An 18,057-nucleotide genomic window follows, 5' to 3' on the forward strand; every position below is an offset into this window, starting at 1 on the left:
AAGGTCCGGCTATCCTACAAACATAAAAAAAAACAAGGGTGCCAGCAACTAAGAAGCTGGGAGAAAAACGACAAGCACAAAAAGGATAAAGGGCTGAATGATTTATTTTTCACGTGAGCTTTGGAAAGGATATCACTGTATTTTCTCTGATAGCGACTAGTATATGATAATTCTTTGTTATAAGAGTAGCGGGCGCCTTCTAGAGGCACCAACATCTTATTGAATACATCCAATATTAATTATAGTAAATATAAATAAAATATCAAGTAAGACAAGCATTGCCTGCCACACTCTGTGCATTTACTCTACGTTCCCTATAATGTTCTCTTTATTTTTAGTTGTACTGGCCTAGCTTTCTATGTGCTGACTGGAAAGATGGACTGGTAATCTGCACTGAGAAGGGAAGTTCGCAGGTCGCATGGCATATCGGGCTCTCAGCACGGAAGGTGTTGTTGCCGTCAAGAGACATCGAACCTTAAGAGGAAACCAACTCCAATTTTACAGCTCTTAATTGTACACCTGGAACGCCGCAGAAATGCTCTCATTAGGTGATGTCTGAAACAATTGTAATGAAGTTCGTTGTACTTAAAAAAGAAGTTAGGTTTTGCATATGTTGGAAGTATAATTTACATGACGGACGCTAATTTATTTTGTAAATATTTCCCAATACCGACTGCTATAGTAAGAAAAACAAATTCAGGCAAATAGATTTACAATCAGTAACTCCAGTTTTGTGACACTTTTCCCATTGTTTCCGCTATATTATTAAGTGTGAAGAGCGTAATAAAAATGGGTAAGAAAAGCTGCTAAATACACTGGCTAAATTTGTCTCTCAGCACATTTTCATTTGAATCGGTTTTCGTGATGCCTTATTATACCATACCAGAACCAAAAATTAATTTCCCCAGGTATTACGTGTCAAAACCACGATCACATTATGAAACAAGCCGTAGCGGGGGACTTCGGATTAATTTCGGTCACTTGAGGTTCTTTAACGGGCGCTCAAGACACGGTACACGAACGCTTGTAGCCTACATCGGAATGCGGCCGCTGCAGCTCGGAACCGAACCCGTGACCTCGCGCTCAGCAGTGCAACGTTACCGCGGCGGGTACATCGTGCAAAATCCATATACCACGCACATCTCGAACGCAAGAGGATCACATTCAGCAAGTGCCAAGGTTGGAAAACACTCGTATGAGATATCATAATCTGATACCAAAGTTTGGGCACGAAATGCTGGACCTGGCGTACTTCGACCACCATTCGTTAAGCCGAGACACAAAGCGAAATATCCTGTTGTCGTGATGCAATAAGGCTAGCTATGACCACGTTCTTGATAATAATGATACAACAATGAATAAACGAGAGCGCAGCGCACGTTCATTCTGGCTGTGCTTATGAGTGGCAGCCGCATAGATAAGAGATTAACAGGAGCCGGCTACTGTACTGTACTGTGACGTCGTAACATATCCACTTCCGGTGTGCGGAAACTGACTCGCAAAAAGAAGTAGTATATAGCAAAATGTTTGGACGCCTTGGCGCTTGCCGATATTGTTTGAAAGGGTCGCACTTTCCACCTCAACCTTCAGCTTACGCAAAGAATAAATAAATATAATACAATAAAAAAAAAGTGGACAAGTGATATTGTCATGTCAGTGCTCCATTAACCGAGACTCTCTCGACTGCCTGAACGTCAGGTCCAGCGCGGAGGCCACTTGCAAGCGACAGCCTACGTGTATTTTATGTCTTCGAAGAAGAGACAAACAAACCGAGCATATGGTGCGCCGAGTCCGGGGCTACGGCCACGTAGCCGTCGAGATGCAGAAACAAAAAACACGCCAGCTGCGGGAGAGCGGACAATGCGTCGCCCTGAGTGAACAAAGCGCTCACACGCTGTCCCTGACCCGTCTGCTGGCGAAGGGGTCCGAAGCCTTCCACGAAACCTAATCCTAGACAGACGCTGATTCTCGAGGCATGCGTAACAATGGCGTGAACGATGCGCACATGGCACCGACTTCCAGAACCTTCTCGGAACATCCTGTGTGACATTGAGGTTTGTCGTTAATAGTTAATACGTTACAAAAGGTACGTCAAATGATTAACTGTTCCGGCTAAGCCAAGGCAACTTGGCTTCAGCCAGGACAGATAGGGAAATAAGCTGCAAACTTGAGCGTATGACGTTCGTGCCATATATGTATCTTGACCTTTTGGAGGTCAGCAGCGAGGTGACCGCGGCCCCAAACAGCACTGGCCGCTGGGAAGCAGACGAAGAAAGCTATATTCCTGCCGCGGCGTAGAACGCTCCTGTGTTTTTGGGTTAAGCTGACGTGTCCTTTAACCGCTCTCGACTAGCTAGAACCTTGCAATAATGTGGCCGCAGTCGATGAATGGTGCAGTATAAGCTGTGATCAAATCGATCCATTAAGGCCAACTAATCTGCTGGCACGTCGTTGACAAAATAAACCCGTGGCTACCGTGAGTTGTGCGTTTGCTTGGGGCGCATTGCATTCGGTGCGATAAGTATAACGCCGGATTTCCTTCTTCATTTTAAAGCGAAGCTTTTTTTTGCCTCTTCTCTCGCGACTTTCCGGGTGCTGCTGCTTTGATAGTCTTACGCGCGTGCCGCTGGGTTTCTTGCAACACTAATCTCCCAATTTTGCTCGCGTACGCGGCTGAGTTTCTTGCAACGCCACCAGATGACGCTCGCCTCCGCGCATCCCGGTCGGCGCCGCAGCGGCAGCGTTTCACAGTTTGTGCGTATGGCACGTGCTGTGCTTGCTTTCCTATGCGACAAAAATACAGGTGCTGGGCTACGGAGGTCACGTGCTGTGCAGTGATAGCGTGAACATTAAAATCATCTATAGCCTGAACAGAGCGCTTAGAGCTGGTGTCTCAACAGCGTGCTGGCCTCGTTTGAAGAAGGCGCACGTAAACAGGCGCCGGTAAAATGGCTGCAAAGCGTGCAAGCAGCGGCAAGGACACCCAGGCCCGAATAGATGCGTCGCCGGGAACAGGAGCGTCTTCGTTACGCAACGAAACATCGTGCAGACCGCGAATGCATGTATACTATGTATGCATACACTTATAATAATTAATTGAATTATGTACAGCGCCATAACTCAAAGTTTAACACTTGTGCCACGATGTTATGTACCATGTGAGGCAATGATAATGCTCCAACCTCACAGAGATCATGAACAATGACGCACAACAACGCCTCAAGCAAACACGTCTCCCTTTGTGTTTTGTGTACTATGCAGACAAACAGCAGTGGTACACGCAAGGTAACGTTTAACATCAACTCACCACTCTCGTTTTGGACTAAAAACTGAAGAAATTACACATTCGCGGCCAACATCTGCGCTAATTATCGTCAATCAAAGCAAACAGCATACAAGCTTCGCTTACATCGATTCCCACAGTGCGTGGTTTCCGCATAATTCTTTTTTACTGGCCGTTGTGTGTATGTGTGAGGAAAGGCATTCAGAGTTCCGGCAGCGACTCTGATGTCTGCCTGAAAGTTGCCTAGCAACCAACATGCTGAAGCAACTGAAAGCCCTGACCGTCGTAGGCAAACAGCATGTGCATAGCTCGTCAACGCGAGCGCTGTATAGTGTCGGTGCGCTTGTCGCCGATTGTTGCCATGACGACTAACGTGACGCGACAGCTGAAAGACCTTACATTTACAAGTGATACGTAAATGACGCTTCGCCGCAAGCACTGAAGCAGCGTGTGTTGTAGCCGTTGCATAATGCATGCACCGCAGCACTCGGCCTCGCGGAAAGCAAATAATTTTTTTTTATTAGGCGAGAGCGTTAGGTGTGGATTTTGGCGGGTGACCTTGGCGAAACTGCGCCGTGACAAAAAATGGCCGACGCCGCAAAGAGTAAAAACACGTAAGAAATGCGCGGGTTGACGTCACACATCTCAGGGAAGTTCCTGTAAACAACGCAAGTAGGGGCTTTGAAGAGAAAATTTGGTACACCTCGGTCTGGGTGGGAATCGCACCCGGGCCTCCAGGGTGCGAGACGAGCAGGCTTCCTTGAACCCATGGCTGCTCCACGGTTCTGGTTTAGTAAAGACGCGCCCAGTGCTTGTGTGACTGCGCGCGTCACGTCGCAGCCATCTCGCTGTTTTCGAATATGCGCAGCGCAAAGTGTGCAAGACCCTGTATATATATACCGGGTGTCCCAGTTAAGTTGGGCCAAGAGAGAGAGAAAGAGAGAGATAAAAGGAAATTTGGAGCAAGATTAAAAAAAAGAAAAGAAACTCAGCTCTAGAGAAATCGTGCCGACTGCATAGTATAGCGGCAGTCGTGTGTACTTACAGCCAGTATTTTTTTCATCACGAAGTATTAATTAAATAATTGCTTGTAATTAGCGAACTTTTTAACTATTGCTTGAATCGCAAACATGTCAATTACAAAGTTGTAGGGCACCTTAAATAACCTCCAAATCAAGTATTTATTTCGTTTGAAGTGTGCCTGGTTGTTATTTCCAAGAAAAAAAAATGCCCGCGAAATTGGCGAAATATGAACTAGATGCGCGGCCGCGCGCCGCTACTCAAGCAACCGTTGAAAGATATGCGGCTGCATTCGTTTATCGCCGCATGGTACAGTGCTTCGTCATGTAGGATGGCTCGAGAGGTTTCGCGACCTAACTAGCTTGGTGCGATAAGCGTCAACATCTGCGGACGCAAGAATGTTGTGGTCGATCATGAGGCACTCGGAATAGCTTCAACCTTCGCCCTACAAAATAAATTCAACCGATGTTAAAAAAAGAACAGTGCGCAAGAGAGCACGAAAAAAGAAAAAAAAGAAGGCAACTCTCGCAAGAACAGAAAGGAGATACTCAGGAGTTTATTTCAACAAAAAATAAACCAAAAGCACGTAAGGCGTTTCAGCCGACATCCAAAGGTGCCACTAGTAAAGCCGTGTATCCGTGGCTATTCGCTTGGGAGCGCTTGAGTAGCGCGCATCTATTTCGTATTTTGGATGTTTCGCGTGCTTTTGTTTTTTTTTTCTCGTAAAAATCAACTAAGCCAAGCTGAGCACCAAACGAATGCTTGATTCGGAGGTTATTTGAGGTACCCTACAACTTTGTAATTGATAGGTTTGCGATTCAAACAATAATGAAAAAGTTCGCTAATTAGAAGCAATTAATTAGTAATTCGTGATGAAAAAAATAGTGGCTGTAAGTGCGCCCGACTACGGCGACTATGGCAGGCTACTAAGGCAGTCGGTACGATTTCTCTAAAGCTCTTTTTTTTTTTAAATCTTGGTCCAAGTTAACTTGGACACCCACTATACATGAGCGTATGTCAGTGTGCGCCCGCTACACTGGTCGCCGGCTTATGGGGCCCCTCCTCCACAGAAAGGAGACTCAGCTCTGCTCTACTCTAGCTTCATTAACTCTGCCTTACTTAACATAGAGCTAATTAAGGCACTCGAACCCACGAGCTGTGGTAGAAGTGGAACCCACGACTAGCCTTGGGGTTGATTAAGGTAATGTTAATTAATGCACAGTTAATAAAGAGAGAGTTCATCAAGGCACTCGAATCCGCGGCCTTTGGAGGGAGAAAACAAGCTATAGGAAGTAACAACGCATTCGAATGAGAATTCTAAGCAAGCTAATGAATGTCTCGCTAGTGTGCAGGCTTTCGTCTTCATCCTCTTCAGCGTTTGCTGAAGTGACTGGGATTTTTTGGTGAGCACTTCACAAGTCGTTCTACTACGATGCCGCCTATCGCACAAATGTTAAGGTAGACCTTGGAATTAGTTTTCTCGGCGTGCAAACAGTCGTCATCATTATCACCACGCGATCTCCACTTATCCTTGTCTTGCATGTAACGATTAGATTCTGTGCTTACCACTTTTCTAATCTCTTCTCTCAATATAATCAAGCCTCTGCCGACCTCGGCCCGTTCCCCTTCTCTTGCCACCCATTTCGTTACTATAACTTCACTCTTAATTACTACTTGCTCTTACTGCCAGGAAATTAATACTCTTTCTCAGAATAATGTTTTCCGATGGGCACACGAAACCTGCCCTTTAGTAGCCGCACTCAGTGTGCTTCTTTCAGCATGGTCAGTTGCAAACAGAACATCGTTTACACTGAAAGCGACATGAGGCGATCGACAAGCACCGCGAAAACGTCTCGTTGTTATTCGAGAGTCGATGTACTGCCAGTGGCCTCCGAGAGAACGGCGGCTTCCTTCGCGGCCGCGCCTCGATTCGGCGTGAGATCGCCCCGCGGTCATGTGCGCATCCTGCCCGCCTCCCGGAGGAAGCCAAGTGCCCACGCCGGCCTCTCGCCTCCCGTAGTACGTAGTAGTAGAGTGGAGTAGCCCCCGCCGGTCTCCGTGTGCGTGTCCTGGGGGCAATGAGGCCGCGGCAGCTGATACGCACCAGGTGTTTCCCGCCGAGCGCTGAATGGCCGACCCGCCGCTGGCCGCCGCCGAAAGCACTGGGGCGCCACTTCCGGTCCCCTTTCTCTCTCTCTCGTGCGCGCGTAGAGAGGAGAGAGTGGGAGGGCACCGCCAAATTGGTGCTGGGGGTCGTAGGGCGCCGCGCTAAACGGTTGCGTACGAGTTTTTTTGTCCTACGGCCGGGGCTCGCCGCCGGCCGTCTCGGAGGCGGGCGACCGACCGCGTTCGCGGAATGCCTGCGCTGTCACAATGACCGCTCTCTGACCGGACGGGAACGCGCTCGCTGGCTGTCTGCGCGAAGCGAGCTGCCGCGCCGCTTCTCGAATGCGCGAACTGCGTTGCGGCAAAACATGATTACACGTTGTGGCGAGGGAATGTTACTCTCCTTCCTGTAAAGCTGTGTCTTATTTCGCCACTGACTCAATGGCTGTTTTTCACAAGTTTCGTCCGCTCAGACCCAAAATTTGCACGTTTATTTCTTCCCTCTTTCTCAACATCTTAGACCCGTGTGTTCCTTTCCCTATAGTGGAGAGTAGCCAACAGGGTTCAGACTGGCTAAGCTCCCTACATTGTCGCTGTTACTAATATCTCTTTCTTGTGTCTCTATCATTATCTGTTACGTCATAAACTGATTTCTTTGAAAAGCACTTCTTGTTGGGCTAGTTGGTAGCTATTCATTATAAAATATGAAGACGCCAAATAAACAGACACACACAAGAGAAGAAAACGGGACAGGGCGCCACTCGCAACTGTGTTATTTACAGAACGCAGGCACATATATACTGTCAGGTTGAGAATTCACGGTCTCTTGACGCGTTTTCTTTGAACTTAGAGCGTGGTTTCTCTTAGTGCTAACTTCTGCTCGCGTTGACGCTTCGGTGATATGTTCATCGAACTACTCAATAAATAGCCGTGCGTTAACTTCGGCCTGGGAAGGTACAGCTTATAAACAGGGAGTGGAGTTCGGCGTTGTTTGTGCGGACGGCTGCATGCAAGGGTCGCGCGGGGTGGTCAAAAGAGACGCGTGGTTCGACACCAAGACGGCGGCGATTTATAGCCATCGGGGGTGGGGGACCCGCGGTCTACGAAGAGCGCGTAAGCGGGGTGACTGTGTGTCGGGCTTCCGCCAGTCGGTTCGCGGAAGCAGTGCCCTGGCCTTGAAGTCAACCCCTCGTCGCTGAATCGCTCTAGGCCGAGACATTCGCAAACTGTCCAGATGCCCCAACGGAGCGTGGAAGTGCTTTCTTCGGGGAAGTGTGTCTTTTGCGAGCTTGTGAGACAAAAGGGGACTCGTTGCACTGCAAAGGATTTGTGGCAATGGCCTGGACGTATTGGAACTCCCGATAGTGTCACCTTGGAGCCCCGTTGTGTGTACACTGCGCGCACCGCAGTGTGATTGGACGAACGATGGGGCGAGGGGGTTGCTGGGGATGCTTTTATGTACGTGCGGGGCCGTTGGAAAGGATTCGGTGGAGATTCGGCTGAGAAAGAAGACCAAAATTCTAACATGTTACTCGTAGTGATGTCCGTGTAAATACTTTCCTTTCTATCGCTTGCCTATTCTATGTTAATAAACAGTTAACCCCATTCCAATCAGCGTCACTGGCTTGCCCACTGTAATGTGACTTCGCGACATCCATAATATCTTCAAGTTTCCCTCACTGACATCGAGGCGAACATCAACTCAGGGCGAGACGATTCATTGATAATCCTTCCAATTAACTGATTAACGCTGAAAAGCGATTTGTGTTTTTAGCCGTTTATTCGGCAAACGTCACGCAACCTAAATGAGGCGACACCCACCACTAGGCGTCTGCTAATAGCTTTCGTGCTCAAGAAGCCCCCTGGTTGCAAGATACCATGTGCCGTCATTTCTTCATCGGTGTCACTATTGGAGAATGTAAGCACCAAAGCTTAAAGTGCGAAGTACAGGCAAAGAGAAATGGAATGCCGAGATTTCGACAGTATAATAACAAGTGCGTAGTGGATGGAGGACGCTAAGTACAGACTCTCTACTATCTCATCCACGTAAATCAATACAATACGTCAATCGACCAATTACGCAAATTCTAACGAGGTATTTAACTATAGGAAAATAAAATTGACTCACAATTAATGGACAAGCATTCAGTTTCTTTTGTGTGTATGTGTCTTCATAACAATGACTGGAAGAAAGGACATGCTCCCAACTTAACGCTGAGGAGCGAGGGGGGGGGGGGGGCTTAAATGACGTCTCTGCAAGCGAACCGTCTGTCTCCATGCAGTATGAGTTATTTTCAAATGTGCAAATTGACTGGGAGCTGCCGTAACACTCTTGAAAGCCCGCTATAGCTCGTGACATGCTCATGTAACACTCCACATACATGCAAAAATGAACAAGAGTACTGTTTGGCTTGTTTGCACTCTACGCATTGTGTGGTACGCTGACATGACGTTCGACAAGCCTACTGAGGACAAATTGAAAGTTTACTGTTTGCATAACGAAACCCATGGAGAAACCGAGAGTCAGGGCGTGCTTGCTATTATAACGTATAGTGGCGACTAGTTTTGGCCCAAACCGACGCATAACTGAAATAACTAAATGTGTGAAAAATAGTCTTTGATCACGAACACGTTCATCGTCAAGCTTCACCAATCGCCATTTTTTTTGTATTATTGTTCACCGTGTTTAAGGATAATCAGATACCCTTGTTTGCACCATAATGCAATACGACACGTCCGCAGAGTTGATATTTAATCTGTGGATCCAGAAAGAACCACAAAGAACGATCGGTCATGAAGTTGTACAAAACATGTCAAAAGATTTTTTTTTTATGCTTGTGCTGTCACACGCTACAGGACGTTAATCGACGTTTACCAGCAAGATTTTTTCAGTCGTTACATATGTTCAACCTATCTTTCTTGCAGGCTATTCATGCTTAGATTCGCGAGAACTGCTGTGTTAAATAGCGCTAATTCGCAAAATAAGTATTTTCTTACGGTTTAGCGCTGTCGTCAAGCGCGACGCTATATATAAGCTTGTCCGTACGATTATGTTTCTGCCTTCAAAGAAACCTGAAGCACAGCGCGTCTTCAAGACAGTTTAAGTATCGCGTACTCAGCGGAAGTGGGTGCTTCGCGGAATAACGCATCTAATAGCTTCCATGAGTGAAAAGGAAAGTGCCTCGTCTAGTAGCTAGATGCGTGCTTAGGAAAGTTGTGCCTACCAAAGTGTCTGCTGCAAATTTCCTCATCCTTACGTCGCGCCGCTGGGCACATCGCTCTCTTCAGAAAAGATGATGGTACAGGACAAAGGGCTGTGTTTGACGGTTATTATTATTATTATTATTATTATTATTATTATTATTATTATTATTATTATTATTTTACTATTAAGTGATGGGTTTAAAGGCGCAAGGGCATCTTTGGCCAAAGTATTATTATTACTTAAGCGTGATGTGTTCGAAGTTCGTTTATGTTTATTTGTTACTCAGTTTTAGTAAGTTAGCCATAGGTTGTAGTTCGTTCCCATACAGCTGCCCCCCTTTTTATTTCCTTTTTCTTTTCCCGCGGTGCTGTGTTTGCTAGCTCCGCTACTTCGCTCAAGGTTGTTTACGTAAACTCAAGGGGAGTGAATCCCAGCGGGAACACACGGAAAGTTAACGCTGCCTGCACCACCAACTGCGTAACGACTCCCGCGGTTAACATTCGAGTGAAAGAATAGTAAAAGCTTGGTCCTAAACTGGGACATGCTTGTATCTTTTGACGTGTTTTGCTATATTCTGTTCTCCTGCGTCGTATTTGTTGGTCGTCGTGTATATGCTAGGGTGAGTAATCTCAGAAAAAGGCTCGTTTGCCTCCGGTGCAAAAGATGATGATAGCTACCCAGGGGTAGTACGTCTATTTTCGCGTACAGTGGCACCATTGCATATCACAGTTCACTAGACGAAGTCACTGCGTGTGGTAGACCATGAACTCGCGCCGCCTGAACTCGGAGGCTATGAGTAGACGCAGGCATATTTCATACGAAAATGACTAGAGGGAACTTTGGCGCGGGAGACAGGCCGTATATAAATTACCGTGGGAGTGACAGGCAGCACATAAATTTTGTATAATCTTCGTGCTTTAATTTCGCCTTCAGACGTTCTTGTGGCGTTAGTCGTTACGCTTTATCGTTCGAAACTAATATATATATATATATATATATATATATATATATATATATATATATATATATATATATATATATGTATTGTTTTCTGCACATGACGACGCAACAAGTCTGTACGCACACGTATAATCATTGCTAATTTTTTTTGCATGTATAGCGCAATATCTGGCTGAAAGGGATCAATCTGCCGAGCCGCAAAGCCGTTTGAAGCCAAAAGGACGAAGTTTAGGCAACTCCGTGGGCTTCCCGTCATCTGCCCTTCCTATACACTCGCAGATCGCGCGGACGCTAGCGCCATAATTTCCCCTAGCAGTTTCTGTCGCAAACTTTACAGGTACATGTTCGCTCGCTGATCGAGAGAGCACGAGCGCGCTGCCGCATGCCCTGCCGCAACGGGTACGGGCCTGTATAGCTGCGCAGCCGGTGGCGCGTGGCTTCCGTCGCTCGAGCAACACCGCGGAATGCCGCTCATTCACGGCGGCGCCGAACGACGCAGGGTGACTCGTGACGTCACCCGCTCAATAGCAGAGCGCGGACGCATGCACGGCTCTATGCGATGCCTGTCGTAGTGGATATATACGCCTAGCGGAAATGGCCGGCTGTCTGTCTGTGCCGACAAGCGAACTAAGCCGTCTCCCTGAAATTGAATTTTCGCTGCGGGATCCGAAGCACACGCAAAGGCGGCTAGCCGTGCCCGTAGCGCAAGCGGGGGCTATGGTGCTGTTTGTAACACAGCTGGGCGCGTACATTCGGGATTCGACCCCAGATTGGTTGTCTTTCGACGTGAATAACTGTGCGAGCATGAAGAACTCACTTTCGCAAGTGTAACCGGAGGTTTCACAACACCATGCATTTCCTTGCCACTTTCTGGTTTCCTTTAATTTCTTTACCAGTCTCCTTCCTCCAATGTAGGGTAGCAAACAAAGTTCGTGCTTTTGAATTTATCTCTCTTTCTCTTTCGCCGTCTAGCAAACGACGACAGAATGTTTTATGCCAGCTTATAAGAATAGTACAGATAACGGTAGAACGAGCAGGCGCCTTTCTCATTCGATCAACTTCTCGTTTCAAAATTATGGCGAAGAGAGATGCCGGTGTCAGTGATCCGACGAGAATGTGAAACTGGAGAAGGGGAAACAAGACTAAAGAAACGCGCGTATAAGGAGGGAAGAAATCTGCGAAGCTCTTCTTGCGGCTAAAGTGTCCCGGTGGAAAGGGTTGTGCGGTATAATACTAAAGAAGCAAAAAAAAAAATGACAAGAGTAAGTAATGTCCGAGTGAGACAGGTAAATACACCAAGGCGCCGTACTACGTACTCGACAACGCTCACAACGTGTCGCCAGCTAGCCAAGCAAAATCGGGGGCAGCAGTCTCACCAATTAGCTCGCACAAAGCAGCCCACCTCTGTGTCATAAGTCTTCATCAGCGCGCGCTACACTTGCGAAATGTCCTTGACTCGCATCCTTCTCATTACTTGGAAGGATGCGCGCGCACCTCACTTAGCATCACTGCTGTTGTCCGACTCCTTTCCCTCGCGTGACAAGAACGGGACGAACGGTTAGCCACCCCTGGCGCGGTTCTCAGAGGCAAGGGTCAGGACCGACCTGCAAACAGACACCAATCCGCATACGTAGCCGAGTGGCTAGCTCCTCGGCTGTGAATGCCAGGTAGACGGATTGCAGAAGCACCACGATGCGTAGAGGACGCACCTGGCCCTTGCGTGGCTGCTGCGCACCGGGGTCACACGTGAGGGCAGCGGCGTGCCGGGGAGGGCGGTGCTCGACGCGCGGAGCATTCAGAGAGCTAGCCAGCAGTATCGAGCCGAGACAGCGCTGGCACTTTGCGCATTGTAATGACGCCAAAGCGGGAAACGCTTTGCCCCGAGGAACAGCCATGTTTGTCCGGAAGCACGACCTTCGTAATTTTCGTGCAGTTTTTATCATCGCGCCGAGAGTGATAGTGCGCCCCCCTTGGTACGTTTGCCTTCCATCTTGATGAGGGAAAACGCGGTCGCGGTATAGCTACAGGCCTTGCGCGGGGAAGCCACGAAGTCACGAGCATAATTTATCCTTCTGTACAGAGAAGTGGTCGCGAGGCGTTATTTCTTGTGCGAACCCTCGCATAATTGATAAGAAGACGTCGTTCGCGTTGCAGTAAACATGTACTGCTTTCCCCTTCGCAATTCGTCGTCAACTGCTGTTCGTCCTTAGACAGTCCCAAGTACTAAGCACGTTTGGGTAAATCTGCACGCTGTCTTAACTTTAAAAGAAAAATCAGTTGTCCAGAACCACTGGCATATTGTGGCACGCCGCGTGTGTTATGTTTAGACTGGACGTAGCCTTCGCTAGCGGCAAACGATATCGAACGTCGATTCGCCTTGAGATCTCACCGCAGCCGAAGCATATGGAAGCGTCGAACGAAAATCGCATTGCGATGCATGTGCGTTCTGAAGATTTTTCCGCCCGAGTTATACCAGTAGGAAGAGCATCACGAGAACATGCATGCGTCGCGTTCGCTAACGGGAAAATGCAACACACTCGGACAGCAACTAAAGCAATAAGCGCAGTCCCTACAAGAAGCGGCTCCTTTATGGGTACAGGTCCGTGCGAACGCGAAACACACTCGCGATTGCAAAAGCCCGACGAGGCCACGAAGGTCTCTAGCGGGCACTGCGGCTCGTTCACAGTCGTGACTGTAGCTTTCTCATAGTACACACGCACGCTTTGACGGTACTTAATTCACAGCGAATCCTTTCTCCGCCCATACGTAATGGTTCGACAATCAAGATTTCAATTCGAATCGGCGCACACACCACTCGCGCAAGAGACACGCGGCGCTGTGCCTCGCGGCACCCCCGGCCTCCGCGGAGGGTCTATACCTCCCCGGCAGCAGCCGCAGCCACGTCGGTGCCTTGAGGTGCGGCGGCCATCGGAGGAAAAACAATCGTGCATCTCCACGCGCTGCTCGTGCAGCGGCGAAGCCGAGGCCGAATGGAGCCTCACGCGTGGCGAGTCGTGACGCCCGGCAGGTGCGCGACAGGTGCGCCCCACAATGGCCGGACGCCGGTCCGCCCCATAGCGCGCGCTAGCGAGCTAGCCGGCCGCACCAAGCGCTGATCCGCACCGGGCCGCGACGTGGGGCGTCGGCTCGCGAGTGTCTTCCACTCGGCGTGAGCTGGCTCTTTTGCGGAGATGCCGCCGCCGCTCTGTTTAGGGACTTCGCGCGGACTCGCGAGGCGGAACGACTCCCGAGGTCGCCGCCGGAGAAGCCTCCGCGGGCGCTGCGTGCCATCCTATAGCTCCCCCCGTGATCTCATTTGCGTCGCCTCGTTCGCTTTGGCACGCGCGTGCCGTCGTATAGGAAGAGAATCGCCTTGGCTGGGCCTCATCGGCTGCTTCAGCTTCGCGTCGCGAGCGAAGAAAACAAGGGCACGGGACGTTGGCCGCCGAGACGAGTGCGCGTCACGATTGGGGCGCACCCGCCGATGTAAGTCCGTGGTGAGCTGCTGGCCTGGGGTTGGCGACACGACCTGCCGGAGCGAACGTTTATTGAGCAGGTGGTAGAGGAAACGGAACATTCTGTTGCGGCGTGCGACTTCCTGGTGAGAAAAAAATGGGATAGCCGAGGAGCAAGGGTACGGAGGTCGACATTCGTAGTGGGGCCCAACGTTTCTAGGGGCCCACATTTGCCGATGCTACCACAATGTATAGTCGGGCTATATGAAAACAGTCGAAGTGTGATTATAGAGAAGTGAGGTTGCCTAGTGAACAGTTGCGCAATTTACACTTGTGAGTGGTTTCATTTCGTTGGTGCCAGCAAAAAAAGAAAAAAGAAAGAAAATGTGTTTGAATTATTTGCTGAAGGCATTCACGTATTAACGTCACACGCTAATACGAAATTAATCCACTGTATACACTGTCTTCGTACCTCAAACAAGCAGTTTTAAAGCGCAATAGCCGTGTTTTTCCTTTACAGGAAATCTAGCCCACGAGTATACGACCTTTCAGTCGTCTTTGAGTAGTAAAAAATAATCAATAAAGTTAGCTACTGCACTCGTGTCGCCTAACGGACGCACGAACGAGTTTTCAGCACGCAAAGTTCTGCCTTGAATTAAACTTTTTCAGAAAGATGGTTCCTCCACCTAACTCATTTGATAAATTTACTGAATTGGACAAGATGAAATGTGCGTGTTTTCACCAAGGCCGTAAAGAGGCGATAGGAGAGAACGACTACCAACTTCTCCGATCTATACGCTACCACGCAATTGACTGGACTGAACGGGTCTACGTGCCGCAGTGCCGCACTGACTTCTTGTACATTTACGAATACCAAACTGCTGGCTACATTTAGGAAATAAAATTTACATCGCAGGAAATTTAAGCGTTGACATCCTTTAGGGAACGCCAGCCCGCTCCTAATTCTCCCCTTGCGGTCGGAAGAACAGCGCTCGGCTGATAGCAGCATTGGCACAGAAAGAGAAAGTAAGGAAAAAAGAAAGCGGTAAGCACAGACATTAGGCGCGGGCTCTTTCTCTTCCCCCACGAGTGAACCCGGTCGTAACGAATATGCGCTCGGAGGGCTGCAGGTCCCCTAATGGCAACATTTACTTCGCCTTCGAGACCTGCGGGCGCGCGGTCTCGCAATGCAGTCGCCGTGTGTCTGGCGTTGTAGCGAAAAGCAAGGCCCTCCCAAAATCGACTCCGGCAAAGACGCGGTGGTCCCACGCTGCCATTTCCGGTGTGCCCGCGTAACGCCGATAGCAACCGGCCGCGCAGGAGCTACGAATTGCGAGCCTTGCGTTCGCGTCGGGTGCACCGGAGGAGACAAGAAGCTGCGCCACGTGTGCTGCGTTAGCGAGTGGCGCAGCATGCGCCACCGCTACGGCATCGCTGAGCTGCCGTGCGAAGCGCTGCTTGCCGTCAAGGGCTGCGTAGAGCGTTTCGTTGGGCTACTTGGTGTATTGGAATACGTTGCGCCGTAAATGAGCTTACTGCGCAAAAGGCGCTCTCGACATTTTAAAAAACGGAGAGCGGCTTCAAATCCGCGCTCTCACACCTTTTTTTCATGTGACAGTCTACGCCTGGCTTGGTGCGGGAGATATGTCAGCACATCGCATGCCTACGAGTGCACGCTAGCATCTTCATCTACATACCTTCGTTTCACTTCCTCATTTCCTCCTATTCTATGCCGAGGAGCAGCTCACAAACGAAATTCCCCAATTCAGCAGTCCTTGCGGTCTTTATCCCATTAAAATGTTATTTATCTCTTCGAGTAATATTTGGAAACTAGGCTAAGCTACAAGAACATAATGAGAAGCACGTGTCTCATATAAGACGTTTTCAATATGTTTCAGTTTTATAGCTCTTCCAATATGACCATATATATGTTGGTGAGATTTCAGTTAATGGCGTTGTTTGTGTCAGCGATTCATTGCTTTTTTTTCTGTTTTCTCCTTCTGTGATCTTCACATTCCGTAGTGCTGTTAAATGGCTGTTGACGACATTTGCCAAAATGTTCGGTATACTCGAAAGAGAAGTAAATAAATAAATAAATAAATAAATAAATAAATAAATAAATAAATAAATAAATAAATAAATTTGGCGCAGAGAGTTACGCTCTGACGAGTCTGTTTAAACTTGCATAGCTGTTAGCTCTTAAGCTTGAAATAATGTTTCGGGAAGTGATTGAGGCGAAAAATCAAGGGGGAGGGGGGCACGGGGAATTCACCCAACAGCTTTGAGCAAAGGCAGCCAAAGCAGCGGTTGCATTCTCACAACTTCCTAGGCGGCATCAGAGCGAGTCGATGGTGCCAACGTCTGCCACTGCAAGAGTGCTGTTAGCTATGTGCGCCTAGAGCCATCGTTCACTGTTCTTGAAACGGTCGTTCAGTTGATATTCTTTCAGCCAACCGGGCACGTCCTTGGTTAACTTCCTTACCTTTCCCGTCTTCGTTTCTCTCTCTCTCTCTCTCTCTCTCTCAGTAGTGCGTGGTGTCTTCCTCGCAGAGTGAACTGAGCCAGAGGACATTTTTTCTCCAATCTTTCACTTACCAGTATCACACAAAGTGTATTTTACATGAAAATATAGATTATTTAAGTACTTTTCTTCGCAAACACCTGAGAACATCCGCTGCAACGGTTGAAAGGCAAATGTATCGATTCTTACGGTGGTGCACTGAGTGTCCAGAAACGTGCTGTCATCCTCAAGATGATGTAGTAGAAAGAAGAAGAAGAAGAAGAAGAAGAAGAAGAGGAGGAGGAGGAGTGGCCGTTTGGCCGCTGCGGCCATTGTGAAGTATTTGAAACACACGGGCCCTCAAAAGAAAAGACTGAGAAAAAAAAAAGAGCCACTGGCCATCGTTCTTGTCGATCTCGACAACGTACTGAAAGGAAAGCCAGAGCAAAGAGCGCCGAACGAAAGGCGCTTCAACCACCGGATCTCCTTCCCAACGCCTCCCGAACTCATGGCCACACCCGCACGACGCCAGTTATTCGAGGTCATTCACAGATTTCCCGTACTATGTAGCACACGACCCTGCTGCGCAGCCATTGTCCGACGCTGTCCTAATGAAAAAGGACGAGCCCCTCCCTCCCAGACGTTTCGATAGTCGGTGGTGCTCGCGAAGAAAGGCGCTCGCCAAGCAAGCATGGCGTCGAGGGCACGGCTGCTCGCCGGAGAGCGCGGCTCTCGCTCCAGGTCTGCGCCTCTGCGGCCGGGTCCCGGATCTGCTCACTTATTCACGAGCTCGGCAGCCGAGCTGGCAGCGTGCGTAGCGGCTCAGTCAGCCCGAGTTCCGTCGCCCAAGGGGCGGCCGCTCGTATTCGGTGTGAGGGGGAGCGTAGTCGTCTGGCCGTCGCCATCTGCGGCGAACGGCCACGTCTATCGAATTAGCCGGTGTTTTGCCTCCGAGCGTAAGATGGCACAAGCTACGGGGAACCCTACACGCGAGAGATTTTTAAGCAGCACGTTTAAAGGGGTCACCGAGACTGAGAGGCAAACAAGTCATCTCTGAATTTAGTTCTGACACATTGCTCGGCACTGCGTTCTACGACAACAACAAAGAAAAAAACGAGATATATTTATAGAGAGCGAAGATGAAGTCCAGTTTGGCAGCTGACGCATTCACCTTGGCAATTGGCTTGCAGTTCTTTAACCAACCCCACAAAATGTGGGACACATCGCGCACCTATATCGCTCCATGCGGAAGTTTAGATAACACATTTATGCTTAGTACAGAATTAAGAATTGACATGCGGACAGTGATGCCTTTCGCGACAGAAGTCCTGAGGGAACTGACACTAAATTTACAGGGCTGGCAAATTCTGTCGCCAAATCAATCAATCAATCAATCAATCAATCAATCAATCAATCAATCAATCAATCAATCAATCAATCAATCAATCAATCAATCAATCAATCAATCAATCAATGGAAAAATGAATGATTCTTAGTCTTTAACATTGCATCTTGGTTTGCAAGACCA

At 48.7% G+C, this 18,057-nt stretch overlaps 1 protein-coding gene across 12 annotated transcripts in view; it reads left to right on the plus strand.

Moving 5' to 3' along the window:
* Positions 1-18,057, plus strand: part of cpo (RNA-binding protein) — a 153,921-nt gene that overhangs the window by 45,478 nt on the left and 90,386 nt on the right. The window contains exon 1 of one of the 12 annotated variants that reach the window (XM_055071361.1): positions 1,935-2,054. The exons of 10 other annotated variants lie outside the window; for them this stretch is intronic. In XM_055071361.1, coding sequence (XP_054927336.1) covers positions 1,998-2,054 — 57 coding nt within the window. In that variant the 5' untranslated portion in view covers positions 1,935-1,997. Of the gene's footprint in view, positions 1-1,934; positions 2,055-18,057 lie in introns of those variants that run through there. One more of the 12 variants, XM_055071363.1, reaches the window with a different exon arrangement.

Source organism: Dermacentor andersoni, chromosome 5 (assembly GCF_023375885.2).
Source record: "Dermacentor andersoni chromosome 5, qqDerAnde1_hic_scaffold, whole genome shotgun sequence".
NCBI lineage: Eukaryota > Metazoa > Arthropoda > Arachnida > Ixodida > Ixodidae > Dermacentor > Dermacentor andersoni.